Source organism: Eschrichtius robustus, chromosome 1 (assembly GCF_028021215.1).
Source record: "Eschrichtius robustus isolate mEscRob2 chromosome 1, mEscRob2.pri, whole genome shotgun sequence".
Lineage (NCBI taxonomy): Eukaryota > Metazoa > Chordata > Mammalia > Artiodactyla > Eschrichtiidae > Eschrichtius > Eschrichtius robustus.
In genome coordinates, this window is record NC_090824.1 from 63085063 (window position 1) to 63105450 (window position 20388).

The following is a 20388-nucleotide window of genomic DNA, read 5'->3' on the forward strand; positions in this document are numbered from 1 at the left end:
CATAAATGGACTCCAGACATTAACCCTCTATTTCATAAGGAAACCCATTTATTGTGCTTTATGTTGTTAGTACTTGGAGGCTACAGTGAGGAGCCCCAAGTACTTTGATATGAGGTAAATATAACACATCAAGAGTTTAACCTTTAAAAGCACCACAGATTTATTTTATATGTATGTAAATTTAAAAAATATAAACGTACATACATACGCGTAATTTTTTTTCCGAAGTCAGTGGGTGGCAAAGTATAATCTGGGGCTCATGAGAAATCTCCAGGATCTTTTGAGGTTCGTAAGGTCAAAACCTTTTTCACTCTTATTGTTTCACAAGTGTACTGTGAAGTTTTCCAGAGGATACCTGACATGTGATATTGTATCAGATTTAATGTAGAAGCAAGCAGATAAGAGAATCCAACTGTCTTCTATATTAAGCTAAACATTAAGGAGATTTGCAAAAATGTAAAATAATGCCACTCTTCTTTTAATTTGGAAAATGTGTTATTTGTGTTAACATATAGCAGATTAGGGGTTCTGAGACCAAAATGCAAACCACTGCTTTAAGGAGACAAAAAATTCCCAGGTCTGCTAAACGCTCACTGTATTTGATTACATTTTAAAGAATGTGTCTGTCACAATCTGGGTTGATTAATAATGGAAGCACATTAAAAGAATAATCAGAGACCAACATGTTTTGTTAGTGTTTTTTCAGTGAAGAAGAGAGCCTTAGCTACCAGTAAATCAGACCCCATTGGCAAAGCCAATTATTAGAAAACTGTATGTACCAGGTTATCTTAAGCTGATACCATCAGATATTTGATTTTTTCCATCTCCTATTTTGATTCTTCCTCCATGTAGTTGTCTGGTTATGATGTAGTTTTATGGTCATAGAACCATAAAACTGGAGGTGGCTTCATGCAGGTCTACCTACAGAGAGAAAATTTGCTGAGCACATTGATTCAAATATTCTTGCCTATGATGACAGTTTCCCTTATTATCAATTAATACTTATGTCTGATTGTGAGTAGTTCTTGTTTGTAGAAAGATAAGGTGCCAATATGGATTTGAATTTTCTGGTCTGAGACAACCATTTCTCATTGTAAATGTATAAAATGGCCCTCTAGTTTATATGCATCAGATTTTTAGCCATGGCTAACATCAGTCTTTCCTCAAGATCCTTATTTAGGGTGTCGGCAAAATCAGTGTAGGGGTCTGTAAGGACAAATGTCATATATATACACTCTAGTCTTTAGTAGATTCATCCAGCCATTTGGGGTATAGTGTGATAATTTATGCAATAATGAAGATCTTAGCTCTGGATCTAATATTTTTAAAATTAGTGAACTTTTTTTTAGAGCAGTTTTCAGTTCATAGCAAAAATGAGCAGAAAATAAAGCGAATTCCCATGCTAATTTTTTTTTAAGTTAATTTTTCAGTATCTGAGAATAGAACTTTTTGGAGATTATTTGAGGATTTTTTGTTTGTTTGTTTGTTTGTTTTTAAATCTTTAAGGAAGGCCGAGCTGTTGCTTCAGTTGTAAAATAGTCTTAGAGCAGGCAATGATGATCAAAATTATGCCATTGACCATTAAGCTGCTGGCACTTAAGAATGAGAATTTGGAATGGGTTTGTTAGATGGAGGAAAGTAGCAAGTAATGTATTGGATTGGCCAAAAAGTGCCTTCAGTTTTTAAGTAAAAATAAAAGACATTTTCCATTTTCACCAAGAACTTTATTGAACAATGTATTCACCCTTTTGTTCCACTACTTTCTGCCATTTTCCAGGCAACTTCATAATTCCATCTTACCAAAACGTTTTATCTTTTTGAACAAAGAACTGTTCCAGGTGCCTTTTACAGTCTTCCAGGAAATGGAAATTTTTTCCATTAAGAGAATTTTGTAAAGACCAAAATAAATGGAAATCTGAAGGTGCAATTTCTGATGAATACGGCAGATGAATGAGAACTTCCCAGGCAAGCTTTAACAGTTTTTGCCTGGTCATCAAAGAAACATGTGGTCTTGCATTATCCTGATGGAAGATTATTCGCTTTCTGTTGACTAATTCTGGACGCTTTTCGTCAAGTGCTGCCTTCAGTTGGTCTAATTGGGAGCAGTACTTGTTGGAATTAATCGTTTGGTTTTCTGGAAGGAGCTCATAATAGAGGACTCCCTTCCAGTCCCAATATACACAACATCACCTTCTTTGGATGAAGACTGGCCTTTGGTGTGGTTGGTGGTGGTTCATTTCACTTGCCCCATGATCTCTTCTGTTCCACATTATTGTATAGTATCCACTTTTCTTCGCCCATCACAATTTGTTTTAAAAATGGAACATTTTCGTTATGTTTCAGTAGAGAATTGCATGCAGAAATACGGTCAAGAAGGTATTTTCGCTTAACTTACGTGGAACCCAAACATCAAAGTGATGAACGTAACTAAGATGATGCAAATGATTTTCAGTGCTTGATTTGGATATTTTGAGTATATTGGCTGTCTCCTGCATGGTATAATGTTGATTGTTCTCAATTAATGTCTCGGTTTGGTCGCTCTCAACTTCAACTGGTCTACCCGACCCTGGAGCATTGTCCAGCGAGAAATCACCAATGCGAACTTCACAAACTATTTTTGACATGTTTGATAGGTCACAGCACCTTCTCCATACACCATAGAAATCTTTTTTTGCATTTCAGTTAAGTTTTTACCTTTCTTGAAATAATAAAGCATAATATGCTGAAAATGTTGCTTTTTTCTTCTATCTTCAATATTAAAATGGCTACACAAAAATTACCAATTTTGATAAGTCTTTTTTAAAATGCACGCTGATATGACAACTGTCACATACAATCTAACGAAATTGTTTCGAATGAAGTTAAAGACAACTAAGTGCTGCTAGAGCCATCTTATGGAAAAAACTGAAGGAACCTTTTGGCCAACGCAGTAGTTTGCTAGGGAATCAATAATAGCAAATAAATAAAAGGATTACCAAAGAACATTAAATATGTTGATATTACACATTAACTTTTCATCGTTATCTCAGGAACCTGATTTTCTTGGCTAGTTTCAATCAGATAAAGTCATTTAACCCCATGATTATTATTAAATACACCTACTGATAATTCTAGAGTAGAAAGTGGCAGGTTTTAGGTAAAGGTCTTGTGATTTTTACAGTTGAAATTAATAGGTAGTGGTTGTAAAAATAAAGAAAAGTCAAATTCTATTTGTAAAAAAGTAAAGTGAAAATGTTAACACATAAACACAAACGTGCATAAGGGAAGGACTTTGGATAGTGAGATTAAGAGTATTTTTATTGCTTTATTTATGCAAGTATGAATTGTATAAAAAAGTTTTTTTTTCATGTGACTATGTTTTTGTGATGAGGAAGATACATACTTTTTTAAAACTTAAGGGAACCTGAAAGTACCTAAGGAAAGAATAACTGTAAGATATTCTTTTAACTTTCTAAGTATTTTTTGCCTTATTATTTAACTTGTATAACTTTATATATGTAAAGTGAAAGAAGAAAGATGTAACTTTTTAAAAAATACTCTTAGAAAAGCTAAGTTGCCTCGTTACATGGTATTTTTATTACTCCTCAGAGTCATAATTTTTGTTTTTTGATTAAAATCTTTTTATCAAAATTCATTTTAATGTTAATTTTAAAAAGCCTAATAATATAAGTTACAAAAATGTGATTTATTATGAAAAGGTGTATTTACATTAAGCTTTTAGGAGCACAGTTGCAAGGAATATGTTCATTCTGAGATAGTACAGTTGAAACAAATCTTTGCTCCTTGTGCTGGAAATCAGTGTCTCCCTACCAAAAGTATTTCTATCTTAATGTATTTACAAATTATTTGGAGACAAAAGGTTTTTTTCTGACCATGAATTGGTTGACTTTAACTCTTTAAAAATCATTTATATCTCACATTTTATAACAAGATAGAAATGTGTGTGTTAGTGGTTTGTGGCAAAGTAAAAGGTATCATTATCTATATTCTCTCGTTTTTTTTTTCACTAGGCATTTTTATTACCAATTTGTGAAGCAGCAGCTATGAGAAAAGTGGTAAAAGTATATCAAGAATGGATCCAGCAAGAGGAAAAGCCTTTGTTCATGCAAGAGCCTGAAGAAATTGTGATCTCCTCTTCAGACTTACCATGCATTGACAATGTCACAGACCATGATATTTCAATGGAAGAAGGAGAAAAAAGAGAAGAGGTAAAATAAGACTTACGTATTTTAGTATGTTTAATAGATTAGATTTTCACAGAGTGAGATAATACGGGATAAATGGGAAGGTAAAGATACCTTTGAGTATACAGTTGATCCTTGAGCAACATGGGTTTGAACTGTGTGGGTCCATTTATACAAGGATTTTTTCAATAATATTGAATAAGTACTACAGTACCGCATGATCCATAGTTGGTTGAATCTTTCAGACACAGAGGAACCTTGGATACTGAGAGCCAACTATAAGTCGTACGCAGATTTTTGACTGCTCGGAGGGTTGGCGCCCTAAACCCAGTGTTGTTCAAGGGTCAGTTATATTTTGCAATTTAGTTAATGTAACAGTTACCTCAGTACCCTATCCCAAAGCTCTTTGATGTGACAACTTTAAAAGAGGTCGTATTCTGATTCTTTAAGTCATTGCCTGGATCAAAATTAGATGCTATTATAAAAGGTATAATATTTAAAAGTGTGGTGGGAATTCCCTTTCTGTCCAGTGGTTAGGACTCGGTGCTTTCACTGCTAGGCCTGGGTTCGATCCCTGGTTGGGGAGCTAAGATCCCCCAATGCATCTTAGAGTGATTACCAAAGTGCAATTCCCCCTTGCCTGTCTTATTCATTTAGACTTCAGGAGTAAATGGAACCAGGGACCCAAATTCCACTCGTGCTCTCTCTTATCTCATCCTTTCCCCTCTGTGAGTAAACTGCAGTACTTCTTTTCACAGACCGGCTTACTTAACAGGTCAAGATGTTTTTTATTCTGCAGTCAGCTCTAGTGCAAAAATTCCCAAGAAAGAATTCAGAGTATTCTGGTTTGTGTTTCACACTTGCCATTGGTCAGGTTCTCACCAAAAAGTTACACTCTGATATTGACATACATCTTACTAAATCCAGATAGGAGTGACTTGGTAATCACCTTGGTGGTTAATTTAACTTCATCAGTGGATTTTTTTCAGGATATTAACATATAAGTGAATAGGCAACATTCTATAGGTATTCAATGAATCAATATTTATATATGTATGAATATGTATATATGATATATATGTATATATCATACATATATACGTATATATGATATATATGTATATATCTATCATACATATATACGTATATATGTATATATGGCATCCTCCCCTAGTTCTAGAGGGAAAAAAATGAAACTAAGAAATATAATTGAAGTAAATAAAATTATATAAATTATGAAAGAATATTCACAGTTGTATTTGTTATGTACCAGCAAAAACATGCAGTTTTTGCATCAAGCTAGAAAATAAACCTATCAGTCTAAATAACTTGTTCTCCTCTAGTTTTTTGTTATGAATTTATAGCTCAATACTGAGCCTACCCTCTGTCATTTAGTATCCTTAAATAAAAATGATAGATAATAAATCTACCTACATACATAGTAAAAAAACAAGCAGTAGAAAGGAGGGAGGAAAGCCAGAAGGAAGGAAGCTACAAATGCAGGGTTATGTAGGTGTATTGCATAGTTGTGTTCTATTGGCTCCTTAAATACTTCACCAGTGTTGCCATTAGAGATGTGATTTCTTGCTAATGGCGTGAACCAAAAAACAAAAGTTGTAATCTTTCATTGATTTGTATTTCTGGTAAATTCGATACATATGTATATAAATCATTTAAAATTTGGTGTTAATTATAAAATGGAGTTGTTACAGATTCAGATAATTAATTATTAATGGATTTTTTATTCACAAAGTGTCTGTGACACATTTGAAAGACATGCAGAGTACAGGACAGTTTGTGTATGTGCAGACTGTCATGTGCCTTGTTGTATGTTTAGCATTACCTGGCTTATCCCATTAAATCCCAGTGATATTCTCAATTCTTGTGACAACAAAACACTCTGACAAGTTTGAGTGCTATCTAAAATATGTAATGCCCATTTTGAGAACAAGTGTTAGAGATAGAAATATGAAAAGACATCATTTCTATCTGTATGTAACAATGATTTAGCAAGAAGACAAGCATGCAAATTTAAGTATTATAAAACAATATTATTGCTACGATCCTACAGTGTGAAAGAGGGAATACCTAATTCTGCCTAAGAAAGGCTTCAGTGAGGAAGTAGTATAATACAAAGAGCAGGTAACAAATGGGAAAGGAGCCACACAGTGTGAATAACTTCTACAAAGATGTAAGAGACACTGAGAAGACTTTTATTTGGCTGTAGCTAAGAGCAGGTGGTTGAGAGCGGTAAGAAATGTGAGATAGACAAGAACTAGGCTCTGTTTAGTAACTTGTGTGCCATTGTAGTGGACTTTGATTACATTCTAGACACTGGAAAGATTATGAATAGAAAAATGGCATTAATAGTTACATATTTCAGAAGGCTCATACCAAGCTCAGAGTGGAAGATAGACTGGAGGTCAGTCTGGAGGCAAGGACACTAGTTAGGAAGTATCAGAAGTGAGATAATAAGTACCTGATAAAGGACAGTGGCAGTTACAATGGGAATATAAGGGAGAAGACAGATAAATGAGCTCCTTTGGTGGTGAAACCAGTATTTTGATGATTAACTGGGTGTGAAGAACGAAAAGGTGTCCCAAGTTTCTTTTTATTGCAACCAGGGTAGTTGCCATTCGCACATGAATAGGAGAGAAAATAAGTGCGAGTGCGGTGGTGGTGACGGCGGCCAAGGAGGCTATAGGAGTTGGTAGGAAGGGGAGGGCATGGTTATGTAAATTTACTTTTAAGTATCTTGAAGTTGAGGTGCTTGTGGGTCATTCAGGAAGAACTGTTCAGAAGATACCTGATCATAAAAGTATGGAGCTTGAGAGAAAGCTATAGATCAGACCGTGGCATATTGTATTGGCTGCTCGGACAGCACTGAGTTCCAGTACTGCTTCTGGTAATGAAACAATAGTTTATATTAGACTGAACCTCCCATATATTAAAATTGTAAGCTCTAAGCAAAATATGTATTAAAAAAAAGTATTTGAAGATACTGGTGAGTGACCAAAAGCAGAAAGAAACTAGAGAGAAACTTTAAAAAAGGGATCAACTCGGAGTGAAATTTCTGTTTGACTGAGGGAGCTCCCTAGTCAGCAGGACTTTGACAGCCAGACTCAAGCAGAAAGCTGCAGTGTTAGTGGTTTGAAGTAGCAGTATTCATCTGTCTTCGGATAACAGGAATGTTACTACTCTTAAGTAGGATAAATAGAAGCTATTTTCTATTGTTTTATTAAAGTCATTTGGATTCTGGCATTTATTTACTTTACAACAGAATTTATCTTTTACAAAGCTGTAAATAATATGATCCCATTCTTGAGTGTGTAAATGTACAGAAGGGAGGTTTATACATTAGATAGATAGAAAAATGTCTGTATCTGAAATAATACAATTTCTGGCTGGTCCTTATGGATGATTTTTTTTTACTTTCTTTGTATTTTTGTCAGTGAGAACCTTTTTTACAGTGCACCTATACGTTGTTTTTGTAGTCAAATAGGGTATCTTCTATTTTGAGAAGATGTTTAGCAGAGGGACCCAGTAGTTTCCAGTTTACTTCTTCAGCTTACTGACTTGTCACAGCATTCTTAATTGATGAAATATTAAAAACTTGATATTTTGCTTCAGGAAAATGGGGCCAGTATTGCTGATCATGTTCGAAATTCCACTTGGGCAAAAAATGGCACCTACCAAGATGTTCTTCATAATGCTTCTGAAGAAGCCATAGAACAAAACATACGAGCTGGTGCCCAAGCAGTTTTGCAGGTAGATCACTTGTTTGTTTTTTAAAAATAAAATAAAAATCATTAAATATTTAAAATATAAAATTCAGTATTTCAGTGTAATTTTTAAAATATAATGAACTCACCACCCACATTTATTACTTATCATTATGCCATATTAATTTTGTTTTTCCCTTAACTTTCATTTCACTTCATAATGTATATTGATAAACATTACATTTTTTTTTCTAGACAATTTTAAAATTTATATAAATTGTGTCATGGTATACTGTCATCTGCAACTTTTTGCATTAACCATTATGTTTTTGAGATTTGTTGTTGATACATAGCCATAGTTAATTCATTTTAAACTACTTTGTGGTATTACAATTTATGATTATTTCATATTTTATTTATTCATTTTTCTGTTGATGGTTTTTTGTTTCCAGTTTCTCAGTATTCCATATAATGCTACATTAAACATGCTATATATGTATTTTTGGGCACATGTGGGAGAATTTCCCTAGGATATATACATAGAAGTGGAATTACTGGGTTGGAGCATTTGTACATTATCAGCTTTACTTTACTGTTATTTGCCAAATTGTTCTCCAGCATGGTTATAATAATTTACATTCCCTCCAGTAGTGCTTGTAAGTTCTCATTTCCTTATATCTTCCTCATTACTTGTATAGTCAGATTTTAATTTTTGCTGCTCCTGTGTGTGTGAAATGTTGTCTCATTTTTTTTTAGTTTGTGTTTCCCTGTTTCAATTTGCTTTTCCTTCATCACTACTGAAATTGAGCATCTTTTCTCATGTATGAATTGCCTGTTAATATGCTTTTTCCATTATTCTTTTGGATTGTTTGTCTTTGTGTTATTGATTTTTAGTTCATTATATTCATTCATTTTTTTAAACCATGCTATTTTTGTCAAGGCCACATGTGACCTCCCCATTGTTAAATCGAATGGATGTTTTTCAATCCTAATTTTACTAGAGTTGTCTGGAGTATTTTACAGAGTATATCATTCCCTCGCTGTTGAAACCCTTCTTCATCTGGCCTTCAGAGTAGCATACCCTCCTGTGTTTCTCCTAACTCACTGGCCTCTTCTCAGATTTTTTTTTTTTTTTTTTACTGATTTTTCAATATATCTCTCAACTTTTCATGTTGAAGTGCCCAGGAATCAGCTCTCAGATCTCTTTTCTATGTAAACTTACTCTCTTGTTGATCTCATCCATTCCTATGGCTTTAAATGTCATCTATATACTGCAACTTCTACATTTTATCTCTAGTCTGAGACTTCTTATCTGAACTCTATGAGTCCTGAACTCAAATATTCAAATGCCAAGTTGTCATCTTCACTTGAAGATCTAATAGATATCTCAAACTTGACATGTCTAAAACTTGGCTTCTCACCTTGTTCAACAAACATGCTCTTCCTGCAGTTTTCCTTGCTTCATTTGATGGCAGCTGTTTTTCAGTTGCTCAGGCCATCTAATTTCCTATATTTCTTTTATATCTTATATCTAATTTGACGACAAATCCTGTCAACTTTCAGAATGTATGCAGAATCTGACTGCTATTCAGCACTCACTACGTCTTGTGTTCAAGCCTCAGTAATCTTTCATCTGGATTATTGCAGTAAATTTCTAATTAGTATTCTTGCTTCTGGTCTTGCCCATCCATCATCCTGGTATATTCTCAACACAGTAGCCAGAGGGATCCTGTAAAATGTAAGTCAGATCATGTTATTTTTCTGCTCTGAACCCTCTGGTGGCTTTTCCTGATCACTAAGCATAAAAACAAAGTTCTTCCCAATGTTCTATCAGGCCTTTACATCATTGCTCCTCAGAGTGTGGCCCACAGACTAGTGCTGGTCCACAAGGTATTTACAAAATTGAGAGTGAGAGTTTAGAAACTAAGTCATTTAATGTCTCTTGATTCTGATGAAAAGTCTTTTTTTCATTTCCTTTTACCTATTCATTTTTTAAATTGTATTTTATAATAGGATTGTTCTGTAAGATTGGGGGGAAAACCTGTTCCCTCACCACTGGCAGTGTGAGAAGCTCTGCTTCACATGCTCTGGCTGTTTCTCAACGTCTCTCCCACTGCTTTTCCCCTTCCTCACTTCACTCTGTACTTCTTGCTGTTCCTCAGATATGCTAGGCCAGCTCTCACCGGTCCTTTAAACTTGCTCAGGTCCTTTAAACTTGCTTTTCCTTTTCTTTGGAATGGTTTTCTTCCATGTTGCTACATGGTTGAGCTTTGCTTTTTCTTTTTTAAGTCACCCATATTTATATCCATTCTCTGCTCCCTGCCACCTTTGCTTACTGGGTTTCCCGGGACAATGAGGTGATATTGAGTACCCTTGTCTTGTTCTTGGCTTTTGGCACTACTTCCAAATGTCTCAGGTTCAGGCAGAACTTTTCAGGTTCAATTGCTGTTATAACATTTGCTGTAGTTCTTGATAAATATTCTTTTTCAGATTAAGGAATTTTACCTTTTTTCTTAGTTTGCTAAATTTAAAAAAAATAATGAATAAGTGCTAAATGCTTTTTCTTTATGCATTGTGATGATCGTACTTTTTTCCATTTTAATCTGTTGATAGGATATAGTATATTAATAGACTTTTCCAATGTCAAGGCATCCTTACATTTCTGGAGTAAATAACTACTTGGTCATAAAGTATTATATTTTGATCAATTTGAATTGCTACTGTTTTTTGAAGATTTTTGTCTATATGTTCATAAGTGTTATTGGTCTCTTCCTTACTTTTCTTATGTAATCCTTGTCTGTTTTTGATAACTGGATTATAGTCTTATAAAAATAAATTGGGTAGTTTATTTGTCTCTGAAACAGCTTGTGTAAAATAGGGATCATCTACTGGGAAGGCTGGGCAAAACTCTGCCTGTAAAGCAGTGTAGGCCTGGTGTTTAGGGATGGATCAGGGATACTTTGATTACCAGTTCACTTTCTTTTATGGTATTGATGTATACGTCTTTTGTATTTCTTCTTGAGTCAGTTTTGGCTATTTATGTTTTATCTAAAAACTAATCCATTTTATTAAATTTTCAATTTTATTGACATAAAGTTATTCACTGAACTATCATTTTAAAATTCTCTACTGGCTATGTAGGTATGTCCGTATTTTATTTCTAATGTTATTTGTGCCTCTTTTTTGCTTTTCTTAGTTAGTGTTGCTAGACTTACAGAGTCAGCTCTTTTCCCGATTTTAAAGTTAACTTAATGTCCTTTTCTTACATGATTTTACAACTGTATTTTGCCATGGAGTTCATCCAGGGGATTTAAATCAGAATTATGGGTGTAGAAAATGTAAATGTCCTAGATTCACAATAGATGTAATGTTCTGTTCCTCCAAAGTGTCTTTGAAAACCTTTGCACATACCTGTCACCATTATAACAACTTTCTCCTCAGTAACAAAATACAATTAATGATTTGATTATAATGAATTTAATTAAAGATACATATTGATGGGCCCTGATTAGTAGTACTATAATACGCAGTCTGTTCATGCAGTCTATTATTACCAAAACAGATATGCACACATAGTCAATAAACATGAAAAAAGAGAATAGATGGTTTTGAACACCTCATTCAGAAAGTCCATCTTGATTGAGGTATCATCTTTTATCCTAAACGATTTTTAATTTTTATTGTTCTTTTCATTTTATGACAACAATCAGGTTGTTATATTAAAGCGCCCTCACTTTTAAAATATGCTGTTTTTCACTTGGCTTATTTTTTTCGGGTGCCTACTAGTAATTTTATATTTGTCTAGATAAACATAAAAATAGATTTAATGAGCTTAAATTTCCAATATCAAGCTGGTGGTAGAAGCAGGGTTAGAATTAACCTACAGTCTAATGCTTTTAAGTTTGTTGTCGATCACCTAGTTATCAGCATCTTGAGTTGTTTTCCCTTTGAATAAGAAATTTCCCATTGAAATTCTGTAACGAATCACTAATGATTTCTTTTATCTTAGGTGTTTATTATAAACTCCTCAAACATATTTCTTCTTGAACCTGCAAATGAGATAAAAAATCTTCTGGATGAGCACACAGATATGTGTAAACGAATTCTTAACATTTATCGGTTCATGGTTGTGCAAGTATCAATGGACAAAAAGACTTGGTAAAAATACTTATCTTTTTTTTTTTTTTATTGTGTATATGAGCATAGTAAATTCTAGAGGAATAGTGCCTGTGAAGAGGGCTTGTAACAATATTGTACAGGCTTCTATTATTGAATGAATGAGTGAATAAATATAATATTTTATATAATAATCATGATGACACAGTGGTCTCCTTCACTTTATCTCAAGCATCTTTGATCAAACTGCCACAAGATGCCTTTGTTTATCTTTCTAAAGTGGGCATGTGATGGCCTCCCCCACTGCCCGCCACCCCCAGGAGTGAATACTGGCATGCATGTATGAATAAATGAATTTATATGTGTGAATGAATGAATAAGTAAATGATTGAATGTATGAATGCCTGATTCCTCAACCTGGCATTCAAGGCTTTGTACAGTCAGGCTCCTGAGTACTTTTCTAGCCCTTTCTCAAGCCTAAACTCCACCCTGCAGAATGAGATCCTACCTCCCAGCTTTATCAAATTGCTGTCTCTCGAGCACAGTCTGAACTTTTCTTTAGAGTGTCTGATTCCTGTCATCTTTTCCTATTGTTACCATAACTATCCTTAGATTCTACCTTCCTTTTTCCACATAGCCTTATTTTTTCAGCTCACTTCCTTTCATTCTGTATTTGTACCTCTGTTGTAGATCTTGTCAAAATTGTCTTAGTTCCTAAATTACTTGTAAAATGTCCATTTACCTCACTGAATTGAGACGCCCTAAAAGGTATATATACTGGTTGTCTTGTTTTTATATTTCCTACATTTCTTAACATAGTATCATAGATTATTCATACTCTATAAATATTTGTTTAATTGAATGAAAAAAGAGGCCTTTTAGAGAGATGAGAAGAGCAGTTCTTCGGTTTCTGTAAAAATGATACATGTTCATTGTAAAATTCAAACAAAGAAAAGTTTTAAAAAGAAAATAAAAGTTGCCCAATAACTCACTCTCTAGAGGTAATTATTGTTTGCCCTTTGGTGAACATCTGGTTCACCAAACCACACACACAGTCGCATAGTATTATGCCATATGTATGTACCATAATTTTCTTAACTAATCACCTGTTGCTGGATATGTAGTTACTTATTCTGTTGTTGGAGGAGGGGAGGATAATGAACATCCTTGTATGTATACAATTTTCCTCTTTTGAGTCATTCTTAAAAACTGGGAGTACTTAGTCAAAGAATATGCCTACTTTGTGTTTTGTTACATATGGGAAAATGGTTTTATTTTGAAAAAACTTTTGATTAGCGTAATATTGATATAGTTACATCTAGAAGTAGTTATTAACTTATTTGGAGCACTTTTTCTGTGTCAGGTATCTTTTTAATCTTTTTACATCTATTTTCTTTCTTAATCCTTGTAGCACCCTATGAGGTAGATAATTTTACATGGTGATTCTTAGGCACAAAGAGATTAAGTAATTTATCATTGTTCACACAGCATAAATTTGAACTGTGGTCCTACTGACCATTCTTTTGTTAGTCCTTCCCTGTTATTTCTTTTTATATGCTTTGAATCAATGCTGTTGGTCCAGGTTAAAGTGAGAGACTTGCTATGTGGAACACAATTTTAGAATTTTTAAAAATTTTATAAGTTCCCTTGAAGTCATAGCATTTATGAAAGATTTCTCACATATTTACATCGAATTTATAAGACTTTATGAATTAAAATCATTATTGTATTACAAAGTGAAAAGTTATCTAATAATATATGAGTGAATTATGGTTTGACCACAAATCAGAAAGATTTATTTGGAAAACCTATTCTTTATTGAATATGTGGTTGACTTTAAATGGCTTTTCATTTCATATAGTGAAGCTAGCTAGAAACCTAAGGTTACAAACGTGTTACCTCTGATTTTTATGAGTTGAATGCATACGTTTGTTTGGTTAATAAATTCAGGATATTTTTCATTGAGTGGTACTTTTATATTTAATTCTGCCCTTACTTCCCAGAAAAACCGTGATATTAGATCTGGGATTTCTTGCTGCCTCTGCCGCATTTCTCACATGGACTGTCCCACATATTGCTATGCCTAGAATGGGCCTGCAAATAAGCCAGAGAGGAGGAGGCTTGATAGACTTGGGTTGTTAGTCTGACTATACACCCAACTGAAATCCCCTTGTCAGACTTTTTTTTTTTTTTTGTATGTGGTTGCATCAGTTTTTGAATTATCAGGTGCAAATAAGGTAGTTTTATGGTCTTAATATTAAGCATCTAAGAGGAAGAGGCAAGATAAGGATAATATAATAGGGTTGGCTTGACTTGCAGTTCACAAAGAGGATAAAGAATTGAAAGATGGCCAAACGAAAAAGGATGGAAAGAAACAATAGAGTGATGGTTCTTGATTACTTGTCAGGCTCATTGTGATCTGTTAGTCTTAAAATATCATGTAATTTTTGAAATTGAACCTGGTACAATTCTAGATATGCAGTTGTTCTCCATATTGTAAAGATGGATGAGATGGACAGGTATCAAGGTAGAATTGTATTGTATAGACAGATGAGTGTTCTTCAGACAGCTCCCTAAGGTCACTATTTGATTTGTGGGGTGGAGGGATGGGAGCAGTCTCCATATTCTCACTCCCTATTCATCAGCTGTTGTATGAATTTTTATTTGGTGAGAGGTATTGTGGCTGAGAAATGGCTTAAAAATGGCTGGTATAGATTTATAAAATGGAATTTTATATTTTAATATTTAAAGAATTCTAAAATTTTGAAAGATATTTGGTATTTGAGTTATTGAAAGATAATAACATTTTTATAACAAATATTAATTTGAAAGTTATTCATTAACCAAAAGCAAACATATGCAAAAAGGAAACATTAATTAATTTTTTTACTTTAAGGGAACAGATGCTGCTTGTGTTGCTCAGAGTCACGGAGTCTGTACTGAAGATGCCATCACAAGCTTTTCTACAGTTCCAGGGGAAAAAAAACATGACTTTGGCAGGTCGACTTGCAGGACCACTTTTCCAGGCAATAAAAATAAATAAATAAATAGATAAATAGGTGGATAGATAGGTATTTTTTCTTAAGACTCATTGAGCCCTGAACTTACTACCTGGGAAGAAAGCTTTAAATCAGAAAGCATTTCATATTAAATAATTTTTTGTAGAGCCAAATAAAAGTTGCTTATCTAAATAGACTATTTGCCATACATACAAACTCACAACCTAATAGAGTAGAGGAAATATCAATCAGGTCTGTGAAAACAGTGTTAAAACAAGCTGATTATATTTATCTCTTGTGTGGGACACTTAATGTATGATTGCAAAAAGCTGCCAGAAGGCTTCATGATAATGGCTTGATTGTTTGCATTATGAGTTTCCAGGTCTCTGGGATTGTTAGAAAAACAAGACTTTAAGTCGTTCTCTAGTAAAGAAAAAGAAGTAAATCACGATTCTTTCTTACCATGCTATTCTGGAAGACTTTAATCTCTTCACATCTTCATTTGAAGTATCAGTGGTAGGAATTATATGTTGTGTTTCCCAACCTAAGGATAGAGTACTGACTTTAAATGTATTATGGATTATTTGGAAAATAGAAAGCAAGGTAGTATTTTTTAAAGATGACACATTAAATACAAATACATGGATAAAATGGTTCTTAATGTCAAGGATAAAAGCTATCTCAGCTCTCATTCTTGGCCATTAGTGTAGCCATTCAAATGATTATTTTTTCCCCAGATATGCTAGTTCACCTAAAATTCTGTGATGGTAGTGAATAAGTCTTTGAAATCAGCTACATTTATTATCTAATCTCCTCTTGACTTCATGAGTTCTCCACCCCCACCGCCATTGTTAGAACTAACCCAGTGGTGGGCACTATTGGAAGGTAAAATTTTAGCTTGCTACATGGAATAACTTTTTCGTACTCTGAATGTTTAAAAATAGAATGGAGGGCCACTAGTTATTACTGTTTAATTTCATAAACTCTGCTCATTTTTATCTTTATATTTAATGTATAAATTTATGTGAATTCCTTAGTAAAATTGGTTGAGTTTGAAAAACTTTTATTTTGTGACTTATTTCTTCAATAGGAGGATTATATCTTTGGTAGAAATCTATAAAGTCTCAGGGGTACAGCCTGGTCAGTAATTTCTGCCCTTTTATGAATAAGTTTTTTATTCTGTGATTGGATTTGTTACAGAACACCTTTAATTCCTCTGGTGTCTTTAAAATGAAATTTAATTTTATCCTTCAGTTTACGTTTAAGTTTTCAAAAACACATTTCAGTAAGTTAAATATATCTCTAGTAACTTTTTTTTTTTTTAGAATATTCAAATTGTATAGTTAGTGATTCCCATCTTTAATTTGAGAATGTAGGTTTGGTTGTTTCAGTTCAATAACTACTAACTACTCAATAATTTCAACACGTAATAGTGTGGAGACTTTTATCTCTTTTTAAACAACATTTATTTAACATTAACATAATGCAGCATGAAAGGTAGTTAAACTTTAGGGAGATTTCTTTTCCGTTTTGGTAACTTGTCCTAATGCCAGAATGTTGGGAATTGGCAGTTGTTGAAATTTATAGTAGGTACTAATGAGTGCTTGAATTACTTTTATAAGTATTATGTACCAAGAAAGGATATCATGGATATTATATGATTTAAAGTTCTGCTTGTTTTGGTGTAATTTTTTAATAATTGATTTTGAATATATTTCATTGTTATTTCTGATTATTTGTCTTTATAGACTCTTATAGTTGCCTGGATTAAAGCAAATCTAAATGTGTACATCTCCCGAGAACTTTGGGATGACTTACTCTCAGTATTGTCATCGTTGACCTATTGGGAAGAATTAGCCACTGAATGGTCACTGACTATGGAGACACTAACTAAAGTTTTAGCTAGAAATTTATATAGTTTGGATCTCAGTGATTTACCATTGGATAAGCTGAGTGAACAGAAACAAAAAAAGCACAAAGGGAAAGGTAAGAGTTGTTCACAAAGGTGCTCCATATAAATTTGTTTAAATAATTTGGTCTGGGAAAATCAAGCCAGGGAGAGGTGTGAAGGTAAAAGTTATATTTTCTCTTAATTATTCCTTCCTTAATTTACCCTGAAGGTTAAAAATGTTCAACAGTGAAGCATGTAGGTACCTTGTAATTGTTCTTGAAGAGCCTTAAATTCAACAGTAATTTTGATGAGAAATAAAGTATTCTGTATGTTGTTCTGTACATATCTAGCTAAAGTTACATAAATAATTCAGAATCTTAAATATTATATTTTTGATAATTAACCAAAATGGAAATTTATAAAACATTCTCCCTTTTTGTCATACACAATTTTTTATTGAAACATAGAAGGTGATTTCATGTTACTCTATTTAAAAATAATTGTGTGAGAAATTCTTTTAAAAGCATTTTCTTAGTTTTAACAAAAGCAAACATTTCCTGAATGTGGATTGTATACCTGCCTAATGTTTAAAAGCTGGAGAGGGACAGTAACATAGTGATAATATCATAAAAACATACCTTATAATTCTGGGTTTGCTAGTATTTTTCACTCTTAATAATTAGTTGCTAGCTAGAGATTACATCTGAGTCACATTTCATACTTAACAATAGTTCAGAGTGCTGAGTGTGTGACCAAACTACTTTTTCCTGGACTGTTTATTTTCCAAGTGGCTATTATTGGCAGGTAGAGATAGAGTAACTTCCACCACAGGATGGATTTTGGTTAGCTCATTTTCTGTCCTTTTTTTGCCTGTCCAAATGTTTCACTTCTATATGAAGCAAGTGGGTGGCAGAGGATTTATAATCGTTTATTGTTGATGTTGTATTTTTTAAAATCTGCCTCCGTTTTGGACCATGAAAATGAAGTTCAGAAAAACCTTATACTACGCAAGCATTTTATCTAGTTACTTTATGAGTAAACCTAAGAGTCTGAGGCAAAGTGGCACACATAATTCGAAGAGATTATTGATATGGTGATGGTACACTGAGATTGAAAATCTGCATTTCTAGGAGTGGGACATGAATTTCAGAAAGTTTCAGTTGACAAGTCATTTTCTAGAGGATGGAGTCGTGATCAGCCTGGCCAAGCCCCAATGAGACAGAGAAGTGCAACAACCACTGGTTCCCCAGGAACGGAAAAGGCGAGGAGTATAGTACGGCAAAAAACTGTTGGTATGTACTCTTTAAAATCATGAGAATTGTATGGGGCAATACGTTTATAGTCCTTAGTAACAATGTATATAAATACACCGTTTTCTTATCCGTTGGCTTTTGTTGTTAAATGAAAAACTTCCGTAGAAAAACATTCTTTTCAGTAATACTTGGAGTCCGATGACATGCTGTGTTATCGCTTTATACTATTAAGACGTATCTTACATTATTGTTTTTATGTAGTTTATTTTACTGTTGATATCAATAATTTTAAACCGTTACTTTACAGAATTGAAGAAGTAGGACTCTGATTCACTTAACAGAACTCATGTATTAATTGATATAGTTTCTACTAAGTGAATATACTCATAAACATGGAAAATTAGGTAGCTTATTTTCAGTGCTACAATTACACAATTATATTGGCTTCACAAACTTCCAGTGAGGAATTCATGCTCTCTACTTGTAAGACAGCTGAGGCCAAGGTGGAGTATATTGTTAGGTTCCTTGCTGCCTTTAACAAGCATGGAAGAAATTTCTATGATGGGAAGTATTTCTGGATATAGGATCACTCAGCATACTGTGGACCTAGTTACCATCTTATTCCTTTTCCTCTCAGAGATTTATAACTTGGTCTTCATTGTAGTAGAAAGAGTGCTGCAAGGAAAAACAAGGACTTTGTCCTGATCTTTTTTTTCACTCTTTCGTCACTAAATAGTTAGATAACCTTGAATAATTTACTGAACTTTCTAGGCTTTATTTACTTCATCTGTATAGTGGGTATGATAATATCTCACATGCCTGAAACAAAATTGCTTGACGTTACTTCAGGCTTTGCAATCTGTGATTCTGTGGAAGGAGAATTTTCTGTGGGAATATATCTATATTTGATGGTAATCAGTGAAAAACACTACTATTTTAAAAAAATTGAAAAGCATTGTTGTAGGACATGTCTTCTATGAAATGATGGGTTCTGAAGTGTTAAGAATTACAGTTCTAAAGGAATAAACAAAAGTAGAAAGAGAATAGGGAAATTAAAGATTTTAGAAGAATTAAAAATGTTTAAAATTGTTCAAAAGAATATTTTCACAATTGTCTTCTGCCTATAAAATAACCATAGAATATATTGATTGTATATGTCAAGCCAGAAAAATGAGAGATTATACAAGGAAAAAGGATATTGATGGATAAAAATTAATATAATTTAATTTTGGTATAGAATTACATTTTGAAATTCTTGGGAAGATGTTGATTACATCTGAAATGCCTTTCTTCATTTTATGTTAATGTCACATTTATAGAAAATATTTCTATATTGGTTAAGAAGGAATTGTTCTTTTAATTTTAAAATTTTACTTAAAACTAGAATCTTTTTAAAAAGTTCCATATATATATACTTTTCTGATTATGGAAGTAATTTATGCTTAGTGTGGAAAGTAAAGTTTAAGGAAGCGCAAAAGCATATTAGGTGTCTAATGAGAAGAAATCATTGCTAACATGTTGGCGTATTTCTAATCTTTGTAAAAGCATGTGTGAGTAAAATACTCATCTTAAAAGTATAGCTGACTATGATTACTTTCTGATACCTATGTTAAAACAGTCTTGCCTGGCTTGCTCACTGGACTAACCTATCAAATAAAAAGTTAAAGCATTACCACAGCAAAGGAAACCATAAACAAGACGAAAAGACAACCCTCAGAATGGGAGAAAATATTTGCAAATGAAGCAACTGACAAAGGATTAATCTCCAAAATTTACAAGCAGCTCATACAGCTCACTATCAAAAAAACAACCCAATCCAAAAATGGGCAGAAGACCTAAATAGACATTTCTCCAAAGAAGATATACAGATTGCCAACAAACACATGAAAGAATGCTCAACATCATTAATCATTAGAGAAATGCAAATCAAAACTACAATGAGATATCATCTCACACCGATCAGAATGGCCATCATCAAAAAATCTACAAACAATAAATTCTGGAGAGGGTGTGGAGAAAAGGGAACCCTCTTGCACTGTTGGTGGGAATGTAAATTGGTACAGCCACTGTGGAGAACAGTATGGAGGTTCCTTAAAAAACTAAAAATAGAATTACCATACGACCCAGCAATCCCACTACTGGGCATATACCCTGAGAAAACCATAATTCAAAAAGTCATGTACTACAATGTTCATTGCAGCTCTATTTACAATAGCCAGGACA

General features: G+C 33.4%; 1 protein-coding gene across 4 annotated transcripts in view; it reads left to right on the forward strand.

The window, feature by feature from the left end:
* RALGAPA1 (Ral GTPase activating protein catalytic subunit alpha 1) overlaps window positions 1-20388 on the forward strand; it is a 222410-nt gene that overhangs the window by 78330 nt on the left and 123692 nt on the right. For all 4 annotated transcript variants that reach the window (XM_068546053.1, XM_068546079.1, XM_068546070.1 and 1 more), the window contains exons 11-16: window positions 4011-4208; window positions 7815-7952; window positions 11916-12064; window positions 14919-15048; window positions 16770-17007; window positions 18043-18204. In XM_068546053.1, coding sequence (XP_068402154.1) covers window positions 4011-4208; window positions 7815-7952; window positions 11916-12064; window positions 14919-15048; window positions 16770-17007; window positions 18043-18204 — 1015 coding nt within the window. The remainder of the gene's footprint in view (window positions 1-4010; window positions 4209-7814; window positions 7953-11915; window positions 12065-14918; window positions 15049-16769; window positions 17008-18042; window positions 18205-20388) is intronic.